Source organism: Pinus tabuliformis, chromosome 9, assembly GCF_031772625.1.
Source record: "Pinus tabuliformis cultivar Carrire ecotype Pingquan chromosome 9, CPIR1, whole genome shotgun sequence".
NCBI classification, from domain to species: domain Eukaryota; kingdom Viridiplantae; phylum Streptophyta; class Pinopsida; order Pinales; family Pinaceae; genus Pinus; species Pinus tabuliformis.
The window spans coordinates 722,440,782-722,461,562 of NC_142307.1; the positions used below are offsets into that span (position 1 = coordinate 722,440,782).

Here is a 20,781-nt window from a genome sequence, read left to right on the forward strand (position 1 = left end):
ATAGACACACAGATCAAACAAAATCGCCAGTAGAATATCCAACTATATCGAGTTGTCAAAGAAGGCCAACTCCTTCACGAGTGTAAGTGGCTCACCAGAGGGCAAGTGGCTCACCAGAGACCAAGTTCAACCGAAGTTTTCTCATCTCATGGAGGAACTCAACGCAATGGGGACCATTGCTTCCTAAGGGGGAAGGAATGATCTAGGTGGATATTGTGGCCACCCGCCAAGTCCACTTGGACCCCCACCATTGTTTCTTTCAACTTTTCAGTTTCATTAATTGTAGGACAATTTACTATTTTTAGCAGTTTTTCGAGTCGTGAACTTTCGGAGCCGTTTTGAGGCCATAAACAACGTTTTTTGGGAAAACTGAGAGCAGCATGGATCCATGCGGATTTGGCGGGTGGCCACCAATATCCACCTGGATCATGAAGGCAAAAACAAAATATCTCTTACAGATGATGACAATGTATTTACATTAAGATAGAGTGAGAGGGATGAATAGATCAAGGAAGAATGATGAATGAGATGTCAATGATCAAATCAATAATGTCCATAATACATGAATTCAAGCTAGGATTCAATAAGGCATGTTGCCCACAATTTTTTTTTAAGTTTTTATAATTTTGGATATACCAATATGATAGTAGGATGATATAGGCTTTTGTTATATGAGGGATTTAATATTATGGAAGGGTTCACTGTACGACTAAATGATAAGAGCCAATGAACTCAAAATGATTTAATCTTTAAATGTCAAATGAAACTAGTAGTTGTGAAATTCATAGTATTAATCATGAAACACCTTTATTCTTATTTAATATTGATAGGAGGTTTGAACCTCAAATCACAAGGAATATAGCACACACTTTATTATCAAGAAGATCACCAATTGAAATATAACATTTTATTATCAAGATGATCACCAATTGGAATATAACACTTATTATCAAGATGATCACCAATTACAATATAGCACTTTATTATCAAAATGATTACTAATTAACTGGGCTAAACCATTAAAACTTATTAAATTAAAACACCTACAAATATTAAAATAATAACCTTTTGATATCTTTTAAGGGTAAGATTTCTATATAAAAAAAATTAATGGAACATCCATATTTAATAAATTATAAACTACGAATCCCACCAAGGTAGATAAATCATATGTCCAATCTAGTCATTGTGAGTTATAGGCAGGTTTGAACCCCTTGCAAGCGCGTATTTAGGTGAATCAGAGTCTACCAATTTTGAATTATATTTCTAATAATACATGTTTGAATCCCTTGCAAGCGTTCGATTTTAGTTCACCTGACGGAACCTCCCATGTTTATAGGCAGCGAACTCCACCTATATCTTTTCATTTTAAATCGATTGTGTTACGGCCCAAAACTAATATGAAAAGATTTTGGGTGTAGGTTTCGTTGGCGGTTTTCCTGAAGTTTCCACAGAGAGCCGCTGTCCAATCGCAGTGGTAAATAGCCAGCCCATTGCGGAAATAGAAGGAAGAAATAAGAAAGCTCACTAACGTATAAAACATCGGCAAGAGAAGATGTCGGGACCAGTTTTAACTACCTACCCTGTGGAGAACTACAGATTGGGGTCCAAAGATCCCAATATGGAGAAAGACACCTCTGTTCCAGACAGGCTTGCTAGAATGAAGGTCAAGTAAGTAAATGCTTCAATGCCGATTCTCCTGTTTTGACTAAAAGTGAAAAGTGATCATGATTACCTCGATAGTTGGTTTTAACATAATCTAAACGCTTTTTTCTGGGCATTGATCCGTTATTCCCACGCACGGTTACCAAACCAGAAAAATTATATCCTCCTGATTAGCCCTCGTGAACCCTAACTGGCCTAGAGTAGTGTTTACGGTTTTATTTTTTTTACAGGTTGTTATACTTTGTTGTTTTATTATGTTGATGTATATGAAATTCCGTTTGCACATTCTATTCATGTACCTTTTTTATAGCCACCAGTGCCGGCTCTTATATATTGAATTAAATTTAAAATAGTGAATGGCGAAGGCCGAACAGGTCAATGATGAAACATAAGTGTTGAAGATATTGGAAGGCGTTGTGCACCCGAAGTCTTCCCCCAACAGATATTTACCCAAACTGCACGCAACAACCGTTCTTTTAATTATATTCTAATTGCTTTGAATTCAAATTGGTTTGCCATGATTTTTTCAGTGGTCCATCTCGAAATGATTAATATTTTATCTATCGATTTCAGATATTAAATATCGACCAGATAAAAAGAATCAGTCGAATTTTTTTAAATAATGGCCCCACCTTTGTATGAGCAGGCGGAATCCCCACTAAATATGATTTACTATAGGCCAATGATTATTGATGGGTTTGATTTAAAAAAAATATAGACACCTTAAATTATAATTATTATAAAACATTGGTACAACTTAACACACCAGTGGTCTCCACTTCAAGTCTCTGAGGCGCCACTTTTGCGATGAGGGGTTATGGAGAGCTTAGCTGTGGGATCCTTTAATTTTTTCCGCAGCTACAGGTTAGTGGAACAGGTCTTCAATTTTTATCACAGTCCCAGGTTCAATTGTTTATAGGTATCTTTATTTGAAGCTTTGTTCACAAAAGGATTTCGCAGCTACAGGAAACTCGAGGAGGCATTAAAATTTTTTCGTAGATACATGTCACTGGAGGAGGCCTTTAAATCGTTTCGCAGATACATGTCACTGGAGGAGGCTACTACTCCGTGCCAATCATGATAATACGGCTACTACTCCGTGCGAATCATGCTGTCTATTTTCTTTAAAAATATATCACCATGTCCCTGAAGATAAATATCTTCATATTTTGGCTGCCATGGCTGTTGTGGTTTTCAAATTGGAAATTTCAAAAAAAATGTGATGAAAAAAAACTGCTTACTTTTATTGTTCAGATTAACCAAAATTAATTTTTGAATCTTAATCATCGGAGTCAACGAGAACTTGTGGAACATACATCAAAATACTATGTGAGAGGCCAGCATGCTTTCCCTTTTAGTGGAAGGTTAGACAGAGAGTGAAAGAAATAATATTGAGATTTAGGTAGCCATTGACAAAGTTGCTCAAAGATAAGATGTAATCTTGAGAGGCCTTTAGGATATCCTCTATTTGTATGGTGTAGAACTCAAGAGATAGATAACTTAGAAATGTGTAAGTTGTCTTAAACCTTTTGTCCCACTATGGGTGTATGTTGAAATGTTGAAAGCAAGTTGTCATTTACAAAGTTGCTCAAGGACGATGTAATTTTGAGAGGTCTTTAGGATACCCACTACTTGTATGGTGTAGAACTAGTAATATAGCCAACTTACGAATGCATGGGTTGTCTTTAACCCTTTGTCTCACTAAGTGCACATGTAGTATTGTAGAAACATTTAATTCTCTAAGATGTTCCAACATTGAACATAATTTGGCATTTCCATGGAGGATGTGAAGTTGGCTCTATGGTTAACCAAATATGTCAATTCAAGTACATTGAGAGTCTCGGGATTGTGGATACCTCAACATGTACAGGTGGTCTTAAAACCAACCCACAAGAAACCTTTATGATACTTGATAGGTAATAAGAATATTCATAATAGTTCAATAGGGATTCTATCTCTATTTTGTAGCTATGACATATATAAATGAATGGGTATCGAAAATATTGTTGTTGTTGTGTGTGTATGGAAGTACATATGAATGAATATTCTCCAAGGTTAGATCGAAGGAAGTGCACTTTCCATTGACATTAGCAGAAGAAATGTTAGTTTTACATAAATAGAGTCTCGAGAGCCATTGTGTCCTATGTCACATATAACAGTGAGCGGTTTGGTTTTCGTTAAGAAAGATTCTTGAGCACATTGTCACCTTCGTAGCTAGGCTATTAAATTCATTTTAACACATTCAGTGTATCATTTTGAATTAAATCTCTAAGTGAATTATGTGCATACAATGCTAAAATTATTCTTCATACACAAGCATAAAGATTAAACTTTAAAAAGAGCACAAAAAGAAAGGGAAAAAATTTCAACACATAATATTCTATTCGACATTCCCTTCCATCACTTCGAGGGCATGCTCATATAATGTTCATGAATGACCAAGACATGGTAGTTCTTTGGACTCAAAGTACGATCAAGTAGTAGCAAATTTTGGGAGTGCCAAAGCAACTCATATAACCTAAAAGTAACTCAAGAAAAAGTCATGGTTCATATTCTTAGTAGTCTTAATCCAATAGCTAGTTGAATAGAATTAGGGATGTGTTCCATTGAGACTCTCTACTAGCATGTAGACTCTGATTCATTAGTGTAAAGGTCTTGGAATAAATTTGTGAGATTGTAAATTATGAAATTTTCTGAAATCCTAATAGAAGTGTGCCAGTGGGTTGGAGTTTTAAGGCATCTGATGCGATTCAGTTCTTGTTGTGGTTTTCCCGATCCCATTGAAATGGTTAAAGGAGGGATGACATTATTGATGTTAATAGGTGAAGAAGGTACATTTGTATACACCTAAGTGGTTAGGCATGCAGAAGTCACCTTACTAACCCTTAAACTTAGTAATTATTTTAATAATTAAACTAATTAAATTTTATATGAAGGAGTGAGTTAATTTAATGAAATTTGAAGGTTATTTGCATTAGTGAATTGGGTGAAGCTCAATTGTTGATATAAAGTGATGTTGAAATATAATCTCAACCATTAATCACATTGGATATTATCATTATGGATATGATCAATAGCTCAAACTTATAAAAAGAAGGGTATGCGAAGGGATAAATCACACCTCAAGCACAAGACATAGTGAGAGTGAGATCTCAATGATTGGGGGAGCAGGAATTTAATTAAGTTTTGCCTATTCCTTTTGTACTTTAAAATATTTCTCGTGTGCTTTTCACATATATTTATAATCCATAGTGGATCTGTACAAAGAATACCAAATAATACCAAATGCTTCAAATATAATAATAAGCCATAACATACACAATGTGCACTAAATGTGAGCATGGAGCACAACTTCAAAATAACATGATAAATAAGTTATATAATAACTTTTTAAATAATAGGAGAACCTCCCGCAACTCGCTCAATGCATTCATATATCCAAATCATATCTACCCTTAATAGCACCTACATGACCTCTATATATGTCTATTCACTCATTACACATGTCACCTGTCATTCGATCAATCACTAGTACATATATTTACCCCATTACATATACATTTAACCACATATCTGATTTCATTGGGGACATATTGTGTATTCTTTAGCCCCCAATATATGCCTCTCTTGGGGTCATATAATAGTATCTTCTTTCGAAAATATTTCTTTGCAAATTTTTGTAGTAAAGGAATTTACATGTAATGAAACTAGGTAATATGATTTCCATAAATTCATGTTTGCATGCTCCCATGAATGGTGATCCATCCTTTCAAATTCAATTCTTTTCAATGTTAATACTTGATCACTAGTTGTTGCATGGTTTTCTTTCCTTCCATTCCACATGTAATTGTTATGGCTTCTCCAAATTATCGTAATAGCTATTCATTCATATTAATTTTTTGTATAATGGTTTTGTCATGTTTTCTATGAATATTGTTGACTATTCCATCTTCTTCCTTGATCATGTTGATGTCAATTTTTTTGTCTTCCTTGAAAAATTTCTTGGTAATAAGGGTGTTGATATAGTTTCACTCATGATGGTTTTTTTTTTTTTTTCATTTTTCACGTCCATGTCATCCATATTATTTTTAGAGGCATGAAATTGTCTATCCTTTTCACTTGGTATTAAGTACTACCTACCTTTGAAATAATCCCATTATATTTTATTTTCAAATTTTCAACATGATATCAACTTGAATTATTTTCTACTAACCTTACAGAATTTTGTATTTTTTTCTCTTTTTTGAAGTTAAAAAGCAATGCCATTTGTCAAATCCTTATGTATTTTCTTAATTTTGGATTTCATTTCTAATTTTATCTCAATGATATTTTCGATTTCTTCAACTTGTCAATTTCCTCTACAAGTATTTCGCTAGCATTCCCTTCAATTGTTTTGTTAGTATCTCTATCCCTATTCTTTAATTAAAACTTTTGTAGATGCTTTTTCATAATTTTAACATCATTTATAATTTATCCATTATGCTTATGAAACCTTTTGATTTTACCATTTCTTTTTAATTTTTAGTTCTTCCCATAATGAATCCTTTCCTACTTTCCTTTGTCAATATTTTCTTGCTTCAATTTAGGAACCTCCTTAATCAGTGATTCATTAAAGGCCTGTATCTTGTACATCTTAACATATTGACTTTGGTTTCTTATTTCTTAATTTGAATTTATGCATCTCTTACAGTGTTTTATTCTTGATTCATTTATCAAAGAGGAGATTATGTAATTTTTCCCATTAGTATTTTCATCAAGACCAGCCTCTTACTTAGAAACCCCGTCCCATAAACAACTTTGTACCAAAAGGAAGTTGAGAATTATACCTCAAACAAAACCTTTCACATGTGTTCATTGTGAATATGTGAGAAGTAGGTAGAGATATTTGAGAAAAATAATTCCTTCTTTAGAAAATTAATTGTATTTTGTGAAATCCCATGCATGACTGAGACTAACAGAAATATTAAAAATAGATTCTTTTCTAAAAGTGTTATGAAAAGGCATGGAAAATGTCTTTACCTTACATGAGTAGTTGAGTACACTGAGTGATCGAAAGAACACAATGTGTGCAAGTAGTTAAGAAATATATTTTTCCAAGAAGTGCATAGTATCATAAAATGTACATATAGAGTACTATACAAATCCATGCAATATGGATATATGGTAGCTATATAGTTCTTCCATAGCATATGTGTGAAATTAATTTTAATTTTTCCACTATTTAATTTTTATCTATTGTGTGGTTGATGCTATGATGTAGAATTTGTTTTCAAGATTAATTAAATTCAATGATCTAGTGGTTCGATTGAGATCATAAGGACATAATTACCTAGGGCTTGAAATTTTTGCATATTATGAGAGCTTGATATTTGATTGAGATTCTCAATAATTTAAAGTCCTCATTATATTGTAGGGAAGGAGGACCAACAATAAGAGAATTCTGAAGTTTTAATTATTTTCTAATTTAGGAGTTTGTGCAATAGATATTAGAGAGGGCAATTTGAGGATAGATTTAATGGTGCCTTCAATTTATTATTATAGGAGGTAAGGGTTTCACTCTTAGTAAAGGTTAATGATATCAAATATATTTTCAAGAATGTTGCAAATTTGTCCACAAATATATAAGACTTGGAAACTAACAACAAAAATTATGTCATGGCTAAGCTAATGATATTGGATGTCATGACACACCATTTGACCCCTCGTATTTGAGAAGAATACTAAAATCAAGAGGTTTGATTCCTTAGTTTTTTCAATAATAACATAAGTGAAGATAAGATCATGTGAAAAACACATATCCATGTAATTTATTAGGCTAGACACAATCACCAATTGCCTTGTGAAGATCAACAAATTCTTAATCATTTTGCAATCATTTGTAAGAAGGTTGTAGATGCATATTTATTGAAAATGGAACCCAATGGCTTTTTACCTTCATGGGAACATTTTATAGGTATTTTCCCTTTGGAAAAATGTTTTGACTTGATAGGATTTGGGATGATAGTTTGTATAAGGAGACTGAGATGGAGTCAAATAAAAACAAGAAGGGTGTTAACTAGAACCTAGCTCTAATTTATTAGTCAAATAAGGGTAGAATTAAAGGACCCAATCAGGGTAAGGAAAAGAGTGAGGATTCAGGAAAGGACTTGATCAAAATATAGTGTTTTGTTTATTGTAAGCATAATCATTATACATCACAGTGTTTAGAGAAGGGCAAACAAAATTAACAAAAAATGAAGTAGTGGTATTTATAAAAAATCAGATGATTGGGTTTATTACAAAGTTTGAGAAGGATTCTCGATGACATCTTGCCTTTCTGCTAGCATAATTCCAAGGGACATGTGGTATGTGGGAAATGGGGCATCCCAACATATTACATCAACCTAGAAATTATTTTCAAGTTTGAAGAACAAATTCTTAGGAGTATAGGTTGAGGTTGGTGATGATTCCAAGTATCCAACAAAAAGAGTTGGCATTATTCCCTTCTAGCTCAAATTAGGAAATCAAAGTATTCAAATCGAAAGGTCACATCATAGCTATTGTCACAAATCTAGCCAACACTGAGCATATTGTGATTGAAACTTTCGACATAGAACACATTTTAATCTTTTGTCTTTTGATCAAGACTAACCACTCCTTTTCCCTTGATTCGTGCAAGAGAGTTGTTTCCAAAAGTGACATTGACTCCTCTGTATTTTTCTTTCAATGACAAAAAATTGCTTTTGTACCCAGTCATATGTTTGGAACAACCACTATTCGCATACCATTTGTTCTCTTTATTATGAGCCGATAAGGCGAGTGAACATGGCATGCTATTTTTGGTCTTTGGTTCCTAGCTTCCTTTATCCTTTTGGATATGCTTGTGTCCATCATTTTGATACTTAGACAAGTATTCAAACTTGCTTCTACACTCAAGGGACTTGTGCCCAAAATTATTATACTTGAAGCATTCGACTTCACATAGTAGGGGAGAGAAGACATTATGATTCCTAAGTGATGAATCATGAGACTTAGGAGTTTGTGTGTATTATATCTGAGATTTTCATCTCTTTCTACCTTGAATCTTCTATAATCAATAGATTTGTGTACAAAGATATGACACTTATAACAGTGACCATAACTATAATAGGTATGCCTATTGTTAAAAGAATTATGAGATTGAGCAAGAAAATACCTTGGTCAATTGAATAATTGGTTCATTTTCCATTTACAATCTCCTCTTTGTCTATTTGATCTCTTGTCTTCATGAACTCTTTCATGATACTTTTTCCAAAGACTTTGTTGTTCTTTAGCTCCTGCAAACCTGATTTTATCTTCTTCTTCCCAATAGAATATTCTTGTTTCTTAGAGTATCCCACTATAGTTCTGATTCCTGAGAGCCTTTGACAATTAAGGATATGATTTAGTCTTCTTGTCCCTTCAACAAATTTCTCATTTAGACCATTTTCAGTATTTTCTTCCTGAAAATGAGTTCTAAGGGATATAACCTCTACTTCAAGACACTGACAATTTTCTTCCCATTCTTCAATCATAACTTGAAGCACCTCTTCCTTTCTTTTGGTGTCCTCCAACGCAACTTTCAAAGACAAACAATCATCTTTGCATACTTTTGAGGTCGTTTCCTTTTTTAACATGAGAAACCCTTGTTTCAACTGCTTGTTCTCGTCTTCTAGAATCTCATGATTTCCTTCTTCTCCTTCAGCAGAATGGCTAGAATATCCTTTCTCTTGATATCTTCTTTAAGATTTTCTTTCTGATAGGTGAACTCCTCATTATCATAGTTATACGTTCCTTCTTCTGCAAACTAGACTTTTCCTTCAGCTGCTTATTATTCTTCCTTTCTTTCTTCAACTCATGAAGGGAACTGATGAGTTCCCCTTCAATGTATACCACTCCTTCCTCTTCCTCCTCTTTAGAGTCCATAATACCCTATTTCTTAGTGTTTTTTTTTGAGTTCCATAAGAAGATACTTATATGTCTCATTTTCTGATGAGTCTTCACAATCTAATTTTGGTGTTGAGTTATCCTCTTTGGAATAAAAGCCCTTCTTCTTGTAGGGTTTCTTCTTCTGATATGTATGAAATATTTCTAAATTTCAGGTCTTCTTCTCTTTCAACCTCTTCTTTGTAATGGAATTTGGAAGAGAAATGTCCAACTCTTCCACAGTCAAAACACTTAAAGGGAAACTCCCTTTATATTTTCTTGAGCCACGCTTCAGTTTTTTGGTTGTTGAGCCACCTCCTAATCAGATTCGTTATTGGATAAGTCTTGATGACCTTTGTGCTCCTTTCCATTACTAGATACTCTGAATGTCTCTTCCTTCAATTTAGATTTCTCCATTCCTGCTGTCATCTCCTAGGTTGTGAGAGTAACATGTAGCTTATCCATTTGAGATCTTAGAAACATCCTCAAAAATTGATATTTTGGCATTAAATCTCATGGGTAGAGACCTCAATACTTTCTGAACGATCATCTCTTCCTTTACTTCTTCATCAAGTCCTCTAATCATATTACCCACTTCATCAACTTTGATGAAGTATTCTACTATGCTTTCATTACTTACCTTCAAGCTCTCAAACCTCATTATGAAAGTCTGAATTTTTGCTTGCTTGACTTTGTCATCTCCTTCATGACACTGGTTAATATTTTCCAACATTTCATAAGAAAATCTACAATGTATAACTTTCAAAAGTTCTGATTGTCTAAGACCAACAAGAATGGCATGCTTAGATTTACCATTTCTTAGTAACAATTTCTTGCCATCTGCATCATTGGGGATAATCTCAAGGACATTGTAGTTTACTAGTACCGAGGTACAAACATCTACCCCCAGGGACATAAGATATGCCTCCATTTATACTTTCCAAAAATCATAGGTAGCCCCATTAAAGACCGGTACCCTGCGTCAATAAACTTCTTGACTCTTTCCTATTCATAATTCATTATGGATCTACCTTCCAGTCTTTAAACTGTTGCTGAAGGAACTTGGCTCTGATACCAATTATTGGAATAAGGAATTGCTAAGAGGGGGGATGAGTCAATAATTCAAAAAAATGGTAATTTTCTTCTCTTACTATACTTATAGTTCCTCCTTATGTTCTTTCAAATGTGAGAGGATTCATTCATGAAATAGTGACTCAATAAATTTGTAGACATAAATTAAGCACCAACTTAATTACATTTGTTTGTTTGTGATAACCCACTCACTGGAGGCACAGACCCCCTTTCTTTAGAAAGAACCAACTTTCCAAGAGGTGCCTACCTCTTAAGTATGTAGGAACCAACCTACCACGGCCATTGTTCTACTATTCCATACAATTTTCAAACTGAAAATAGAGGCATACAATTTTACAAGTAAAATACCAACTAATGGTTGTCTGCAAATTCAACTTCTATACTCTACTCTCTGTGCTCACTTATAGTATATCTCCTCATTTTTCTCATAGAAAAATTCCTTTGTGCTCTTCCATCACTATCCAGAGCTCTCCACTATCTACTCCTCAGCACTATGCTTGCAAAACACTGCTTAAATGCACACACTCACTGATTTTCTCTCTCACACATATCCTCACTATTCCCTCTCTGCTTAACGGAGGTTCTAAGTTTTTCTCCAGTGTTGTACTTGACTCAATGTATCTAATGTCACCATAAACACTTCCGAACCATGTACCCCTAGCATGGTAGTCCATTCTTTTGTTGTTTCATAGTTTCTCTAGTTTTGTCACTATATTAAGTCATGAGGATGGGCATTGATCACTTCTTTGTCTCACTACATGAATCTCCATGTTGTGTATTTAATTTCAATCCCCTTACACATTTCATAAACACTCCTTGTGCATATTTATGGCTCATAGAGATCTAGTTGTACATGCTCATGGTTTCATTGTTCTTATTTTACATTTGCAATGTGTAAACCAAAGGTCTTCGACCATAAACTCTATTGCTCCGTATTCAACACCACAACTACTAATTCATACATCTTTAATGGCTCAATGTACCATCATATCAAATATTTTCCAACATAGTATTGTGTAGTGGTGTAGCACTAAGAAAGAATTGATTTCCTAGCTCCGACTATGTCTAGCACCTTTTGATTTATCACTCATAAAACTTCCACGATAGGATAGAGGGTAGTGACTGAGGGCTTAGCCTTAAGGCTCTAAGAATTTTAGACCCTCGTCGAGGTCTATATTTCCTTTGTTATGCCCTCCTCCTTTGATTTTTTGTTTTTTCCACAACCAAGCACTGACACTATCAGAGCCCATTTATTGGGGATTTTCACTTATTTCCCATATTTCAGCAACCACAAATCCTCGAACATCGATCATCAGTAGGGCCCTCTATTAAGCGCTAGCCATTGTTTCCTTAACACTTTGTGATTGTGTGCTATCCATCATATCAAAGCCCTCTAATCGATGATTTCCAAGTGTGGATAATGTGAAAACCGTCGCAAACCTCTGATCGTTTATCGCCAATGTGACATCATCACCTGCCACATGGAATTTTGTGATTGGTGACATGTGTGCCTCAGATATGGCCTATTAGTTCATCCAAAACAATCGAAAACACCTTCCATGTGTCATTCTATACTGCCACATCATGATGTCATCAACAACCACTTGGCCTTATCGGAACCAATCAGATCGTGCCATATGTCCACTTTGGAGCTCATCTAGGACTGTCATCTATCCTTATCATTTCCAATCGGATTCCTCCATGTGTCTTGCCTAGAGGAGAGAGAAAGAGGACTTGCCTTCCTTAGTTCTTCAAATAATTCCATTATAAATTCCTTTTTGGCCTCCTTGGCGATTTTAATAAAGAAAACTCAATCCTGATCGTTTAACTCAATCGATGTTCACAAATTGCAACATCCCAATGCTTGTCACTTTTGAAAGTTCCGAACACCAATCACCAATAATCCATGTTGTTTATCATCGAATACGAAATTTTTGACATCACATAAGACTTCTGATATTGCAATATCAATAACCACTAATCGATGAATTTCTTCCATTGTGCACTGCACCTTGGAACTTTAATTTCTGATATGTAATATGCCAAGACCTCTGATATTGCGATATCGGTAATCACTAATCGGCCAATTTCTTCTACTATGCATTTCACCTTGGAACCTTCAATCACCAATATGTGATATGACAGGACCTCCAATCATCGATTGGAGACGTGTCAGAAGGACACCAACTCAAACTTGGAATTTCACAAGGTTTTCCTTTGCTTTTTGGTTTGGAGAGGCAAAAATTCAACTAGCTCTAATGTTCTTTTCCAGAAGTCCATTCTAGGACTTCCAGATATGATTGGAAAGATTTTTTTGAGCACTATCCAACAGAGGGGTTGTAATTAGTCCTCAATCCAATTTTCTATCTCAGAGAGGGCTCCAGAGTCTCTTCATAACTTGAATCAAAACCACCAAGACATGAAGCTCGCAGCTACCATGCACTTCCTTTTGGACACTCAATCATCATGTTGAGCCTTGTTTGACATCAATGCCAACACTTACACAACTAACCACCAATGCCTTGTAGAACGTTATAGCCACATCCACCTACTCCTCTAAAGAGATGTACTAGCTTTGTGCAATGGAGAAGCCAAGGCGCGTTACGATACTATCCAAGCCTTCTTCAAGATAGTCTTAGTAGAAGATTCGTTGACCAAAAGCCTACGGGACTATTTATAGCAAAGGGTGGGGTGACCCTTTAGATTCCCCTTTGTGATAGTTCAACTACCCTCATGACTCTTCACCTACTCTATGACTATTACATTCAACTGTTGACACTCGACTTACACTAGACATGACTCAACATTACAATGAACAGGTGCTCATGTGAGACGATATGGCTTGAGCAAGCCTTGCGAGACATCACTGACGCTCACTCTATTGTGGTGAGAGCCACTCTTTGACATGCTTGTGATGGTGAAGCTGGTGAGCTAATGCCAAGCTTGGTCATTCATGATGGTGTGCATCTACCTCATGGTGACATCTTGTTGAACCAAAGCCTTCATTGCAATCAGTGCATTGGTTTGGTCCCTTCATCAAAATTATTTGCTAACATGTGCATGGTCTTCGTGGGTACGGTTGAACCGACAACACACTGATGCACATTGCCCATGCTGATCTCTAAGTGTGTGCTGGTGATCATATACATCAACTTGATGAAGTACATGTTAAGACCAATTATACTTTCTTCTTGTCTTCTCCTTGGTGAGTGTGTTGAATGGGTTAGATTGCATGCGCGCATTCAATGACATGCATGTTGTTGGATCCTTTGCAAGTGATCAACAACACTACTCACCATGTTTACTCTATGTCAATTGTGGGGATGGATCCTTAACTTGTACTGGCGTAGTTTGATCCATGATTTCATGTTCCACCCATTGTTGTTCCTGTTCCTGTTGCAATTCATTTTACTATCTATGTAGTTTCATTTTCTTCCTGAGTTGTTGCTTCAGCACATGCAACTCCTTCTTTGTTCCATCGTCTACCTTCGCATGATCTTCATGTCACACCATGATTTGGATTTAAACAGGAACACAAAAAATTACATATATAACCATAAGTACAAAGATGCAGTAGACATAACACTTCATTCCATTAATATCAAATACTTAAATATTCTTACAAACAAAATGGAAATAAGTCTAGCTTGGGTGATCGTGCCTTATCTCAGAGAAGAGATGTGGTGTGTACATGCCTTTGAATTGCATTACAATGAGGCTCAAGGGCCTTATTATTATTGAACAATGAGAGAAAACATTAAACAACCAAAACCCTTACCTAAGGAGATGTAACACCAAGAGTTTATGGCCCCATTGGGGTTAGTTGGACAACCAACTTCCCGGGGTCGCAACTTGGTCATATTATCTTCATTTGATGCGCATGATACCCAATTTGAATGATCTCTCCAAGGACTACAATGGAGAAGATGATTTTATGTAGAAAATCGTCAGTGGTAAATTGCAAAAAAAAGTTGTTTAGGGCCTCAAAATGACTTTGAAAGTTTAGGAACCGAAAAACTACTAAAAATAGTAAATTGTGCTACAATTAAGGAAACTGAAAATTTGAAAGAAACAATGGTGTGGGTACAAGTGGAATTGGAGGGAAACATTGTTTAGGGCATCGAAACGACTCTGGAAGCTTAGGACCTGAAAAGATTCTAAAAGTAGTAAAATGTGCTACAATTAAGGAAACTAAAAAAACTGAAAGAAACAATGGTGGGGGTCCAGGTGGGATTTGCAAGTGGCCACCAATATCCACCTAGATCATTCCTCCCCCCTTTGGAAGAAACTGTCCCCATTACATTGAATTCCTCCATGAGATGAGGAATCTTTTGTTGAACTTGGTCCTCGGTGAGCCACTTGCCTTGGTGAAGGAGTTGGCCTGCTTTGACACCTTGATATCGTTGGATCTTCTGCCGGAAAGTGTGCTTGATCTGCATGGGCACGATCCAATAAGTTGTGGCTTGTTCCACGCAATCTGGATTTAACTCTATAGGTGTTAGTTGTTCAATGTCTGATGTGTCTAGAAATGGTGGGAAGAATGGTCGAAGGTGGTCCACATTGAACACTGGGTGCAGGCCAAGGAATGGGGGAATGCTGAGCATAGATGAATTGTCTCTCATGACCTTGGTAATGGTGTAAGGATCATATCAGAATGGTTTGAGTTTCCAGTAGGCTCCATTAAGGTGTTCCTTTTGCAAACACAAGTAGACTTTGTCACCCACCTAAAACTTGTGTGGCACCTGATGTTGATCATGTCGCTGCTTGTACTTGGAATTTGATTTATCGAGAATGTCATGGACCTTCTCATGGATATGTTGGATGTGCTCATTGAATTTTCTTTCCTTATCGGTTTTGGACTATACATGAGCTGAATCTTCTTGAGTAGCTGCAAATGGCATGGCCATATCAATGGGACATAGTCATTGGAATCCCAGACCTACCTAAAAAGGGTTGTGTCCAATCTAGCTGTGGAGAACCTAGTTATAGTTGTGATGGACATAGGGGAGGCTCTCATCCCATCGGTATGGATGCTTTGAGTTGTACATGCATAGGATTTGTACGATCATCCCATTGATGACCTTTGTCTAGCCATCAGTTTGGGGGTCAAAAGCTATGGACTTAGTGAGCTTGGTGTCCAGCATCGACTAGAGACTGGACCAAAATCTACTGAGGAACCTACTATCCCTATTTAAGATGATAGACTATGGGATCCCAAAGTGTACCCAAACTCATTTAAAGAAGAGTTTAACAGAGGCTTCCACTGTGATATTCTTCTTGAAGGCAACCATAATGGCCATCTTCGAGAATCTATCGATGACTACAAAAACATAGCCATTTCCATGCTTAGTAGAAGGAAGGATCGACATGTAATCCATGGAGATGGATTCACAAGGTCGACTAGGGGTAGGTACCAGAGTATAGATACCTTGCTTCTTGATGGTCAGTTTGGCAATGGCACAGGGACTGCAGGATCTATTGTACTTCACGACATCTTGTCAAAGATTCGACCAATAGAAATACTTTTGTAGTAATTCCACTATCTTCTTGACTCCGAAATGCCTAGTGGCCCAACTGTAGTATGCTTCCCAAATCATCTTAGCATGCTTTCTTGAAGGAACACAAAGGTGTCCAAGGTAGCATAATAGGGCATCCTGGAGGTGAAAATCTCAAACTTGCTGACCCGCCAAGAGCGTCTGGTATGTGTGGTTGAATTTTGGGTTACTTTGGTAGAGAAGTGGCCAATCATAAGTCTCATGCCCACAAGAGTTGAGCACGGTGGTTAACGCCATGATTGGTTGTCAGCTGAGGCAATATGAAACATTATTGGTGCTACACTTCTTATACTTGATATTCAGATGGAACTGTTGCAAGTATGTCAACCACTTCTGACGATGATCATTCTGCAATCTTGCATTTGTATGAACTGCAGGGGCTTATGGTCTGTGTGGATGACCGTTTCCTTCCCCAAAATGTAATGCTTCCATTCATGGCAGGCCTACATAATGGAATACATCTCTTTGTCATAAGTGGGATACTTGCGGACTATGTCTGTAAGTGTATCACAGTGATATGCCACTCGATTACCCTTTTGAGTAAGGACTGCCCTAATATCATAGTCAGAGGCATATGTCTCGATATCAAATGGTTGTTTCAAGTCTGGTAATGTGAGAATTGGTGTAGAGGAGATGCCATGTTTCAACTTTGTGAATGCCTTCTATTGAAATTCAGACTGAAATATTTTTGCTTTCGCTTCTCCCTTGGTGACTTGACTCAAAGGCCAAGTGATATGAGAGAATCCCAACATGAACTTGAGATAGAAATTAGCAAGAAGAAGGAAGATGGAGAGATCTATTAGAGTGGTTGAAGCTGGCCAATCCCAAATGAATTGGATCTTGGTTGGATCCACATGCACCCCCCATTCATCAATAACTTATCCCAAATATTGAACCTGGGTCATGACAAAAGTGCATTTCTCCAAATTGACACATAGCTTGTGTTGTCGTAGTGTTTGGAGAACGTGTCAGATGTGGTGGAGGTGCACTTCCTAACTCTGGCTGAAGATTAGGATGTCATCCATGTATACCAGTACAAATGATTTTGTGAATGGCTGCAAGATATCATCCATCAGCCTCATGAAGGTTACAGGAGCATTCGTCAACCCGAAAGGCATAACCAACCATTTGAAAATTCCCTCCCTGGCTTTGAAGGCAACCTTCCACACATAGGAGGGTTCGATTAGTACCTATTGATATCTTGATTTCAAGTCAATATTGCTGAAATATTTTTTCCCCTTCAGTTGGTCTAGAAGGTCATCAATCCATGGGGTCGGGTACCTATTCTAGACAATGATCTTGTTCAATGCCTGATAGCCAATACAGAGTCTCCAAGTCCCATTCTTCTTCTGTACCAACACGATCAAGCTCCCACAGGGTGATGAACTCAAACAGATGTGACCTTTCTACAACAGCTCCTAAATTTTCCTCTAGATTTCGTCATTCTCTAGAACGAAGCGTTGATAGATTGGTCCGTTGGGTAGCAGTGCAACTAGGGTTAGATCAATGGAGTGATTGACCTAAAAATACAGAGGCACCCTGCAGGGTAGGTTAAGATGTCCTCGTACTCCTCCATGGCCTTGTCCATCTATTGTTCTCTTGCGGAGGGGCCCTCTCTAAAGGTCGTGGCTACCATCTTCTTCTTTACCTGATGGCATATCATCAGGAAAACAAATTTCCCGATTTTCGAAATGAGCTTACTACATTTTTTTCTAATAACCAAAGATATGGTCTTAGGCGGTGCTACCTCTGGTATATAGTACAACTTATTTCCTAAAATAACAATAACAACATGAGGCCTTGACTCATACACAACATGTCCTTTCCATAAGTATGGTTGGCCTAATAATACATCACAAATATGAAGGGGAGAAACGTCACATAATACCTCATCTAGGAAGGGCTTGATGTTGTATGGAAGGCAAAACAGCTGGCTCACACGAAGATCCCATCCTTGTTGAAGCCACCTGATGGTCTATAGTTGTGGATGTTTTGTGGTTGGTAAGCCCAGCTGCTTCATGACCTATACCAAAATGATGTTCTTTTGGCTCCCGCTATCGATAATGAACTGTAGCAAGGAACCCTTTACCCAAATCAGGGAGTGGAAGAGGCGCTCCTCCTCCAATGGATCTTTCGGTTCCCGCTTCTAGATCTTCATGGTGGCAATGATGACGTTGGGTTCCGCATCAATAATCTACTTCCCTTTATCATTCCCCTTGTCAGGTTCTAACTCAGAGTCAGAACATGCATCTGATTTCGAAGCCTTTATCTCAGCCACCAGTGACTACTTGGCTTGATACTCACTTGCGTTGTGAGTGGAGATCTTATGGAACTCACACCACTTTCCCGTTTCCTTCTTCGGTTTCACGATTTTGTTCCTTGCTTGCAGCTTTGGCGGGTTGGCTTGGGGAGCCCTGCCTTGGCTTTGTCCTTTTTCTATGGTTTGGGGACACCTTTCCCTCGCTTCAAATTCACAAATCCAAAGTATCGCTTCTTTTGTTTAAAATTTTTCTCGATCTTGACAACATGTCGGTATGTCGTGCCGAGCGAGGAGATGTCCAAGAAGTCCATCTCATCCTAGATGTAACTATATAGGCAGCCGCGGTAGTTGAGAATCAAATGCTTCTCAGAATCCCTGATACCCAACTTTATGCAAAGTGTATGAAAAACATTGGTAAAATTCTGCACATCTTGGTCCCTTCCCTATCGCAGCATTGTCCACTTTATGTATTTATCCCCATAGCTCTTGACAGGGTAGTATTGCTCCTTGATGGCATCTTGGAACGAGTTCCAAGTGGGTGCGACTGAAAATAGTGAGTTCGTACTTTCATCCTTCTACTCACAGTAGGTTTCCCACCAGTCCTTGACGTGGGGGTCTGCTTTGAGAAGTGCAAAAGAAATCCTTTCTCGGTTTGAAAAATCATGAATGGAAAGGTATCCTTCTAGCAGATTTAACCATTTATCTACATCATTTGCATCTATCTGACCCTAAAATATGGGAATGTCAAAGTTAACTTGTACCTTAAAGTGTGTGGTGCTTCCAAAGTAGTTTCCAAAACTAGATGCGTCGCCATTCGGTAGACCGTGAAGGATCTGGGCAAAGTTTTCCATCATCACATTCCTTTATCACTCGAGGGATTTGTCGAGAAAGATTTGATAGGATCTCCTACCCCCTTGTCTTTCTTTTCATCCACCATGGGAGGTCGTCGAGATTCGCGAGGCTGGTCTTGCAAAGGTACGACCAGTTCAAGCCCTAACTCCTTATATCTAGACCTCGTCGAGGACATGCAAATAAAAAATAGATAAAGAGGATACTGCTCTAATTCCATTGATCCAGATATAAACAGGAATGTAAAAAATTACAAATATAACCATAAATACAAAGATGCAGTAGAAATAACACTTCATTTCATTAATACCAAATACTAAAATATGCTTACAAATAGAATGGAAATAAGACTAGCTTGGGAGATGGTAGCTTATCTCTGAGAAGAGATGTGGTAGCTACATGCCTCTAAATTGCATTACAGTGAGGCTCAAGGGCCTTATTATTATTGAAAAATAAGAAAAAACCCTAAACAACCAAAACCCTAACACGAGGAGATTTAACACCAGGAGTTTATGGGCCCTTTTGGGGTTAGTTGGACAACCAACTTCCCTAGGTGACGACTTGGTCATATTATCTATGTTTGACGTGCATGAAACCAATTGGAAAGATCTCTCCAAGGACTATAATGAAAAGGGCAAATTTAGCTAGAAAATTGTTGTGTAGATTGCCAAAAACATGTCGTTTAGAGCCTCAAAAAGGCTCCAATAGTTTAGGACCTGAAAAACTGCTAAAAATAGTAAACCATGCTACAATTAAGGAAACTGAAAAAATTAAAGAAACAATGGTTGGGGTCCAAGTGGAATTGGTGGGTGGCCACCAATATCCACCTAGATCATGTCGTCACTTCATAGCTTGAGTCTCCAAAGTTGTTTTCATTATCGGTGGATCTACTTGATCTTGCAACTTTGCTCTGCCTCTGTTTTCAAGAACCTTCCTCTTGCATTCATTGTGTTTGTTGCATTCGGTATGTTTCCTTCAGTATTTTTTCATGTTGTTGCTTGATTTCCTGGTCCACGAATTACTTGATGTCTTCGTGAGTAGGTAAGTCCATAGACACTTAATCGACTGCATCCCCATGCGTGCTTTGAATGATATCTTCATCTCTACTCTCTTGGAAACCATTGTACCTATACTGCTTAGAGGTAGATGAACACCTGTGATACCTAGAGACATGGAAACACTCATAGCAAGGAATCTGTCAGTTGAAAAAAAATGAACATGAGAACTGACTTGCAACATACTTTGGGTGAATGTTCATGAAGGTTGAGAAATTTTGGTCGAGAGGTCGAGGGACCAACTACCAAGACTGTATAAGGCACATTTCAAGCTGCTCAGAGACTAATTGACGTTGGAACTACAAAATGTGAGCCTTCCTTGTCCAGATTGTGCAATGCAGCCTTGGTTGAGGCAGAGACCAGGCCAAGCTTGGCCCAACTC

The 20,781-nt window shown here is 37.2% G+C and overlaps 1 protein-coding gene across 1 annotated transcript in view; it reads left to right on the forward strand.

The window, feature by feature from the left end:
* The first annotated feature begins 1,555 nt into the window (after positions 1-1,555).
* Positions 1,556-20,781, forward strand: part of LOC149150721 (pre-mRNA cleavage factor Im 25 kDa subunit 2-like) — a 45,463-nt gene continuing 26,237 nt past the window's right edge. Inside the window, exon 1 of the mRNA XM_089442919.1 lies at positions 1,556-1,671. Within this exon, the coding sequence (XP_089299045.1) occupies positions 1,556-1,671 (116 nt within the window). The remainder of the gene's footprint in view (positions 1,672-20,781) is intronic.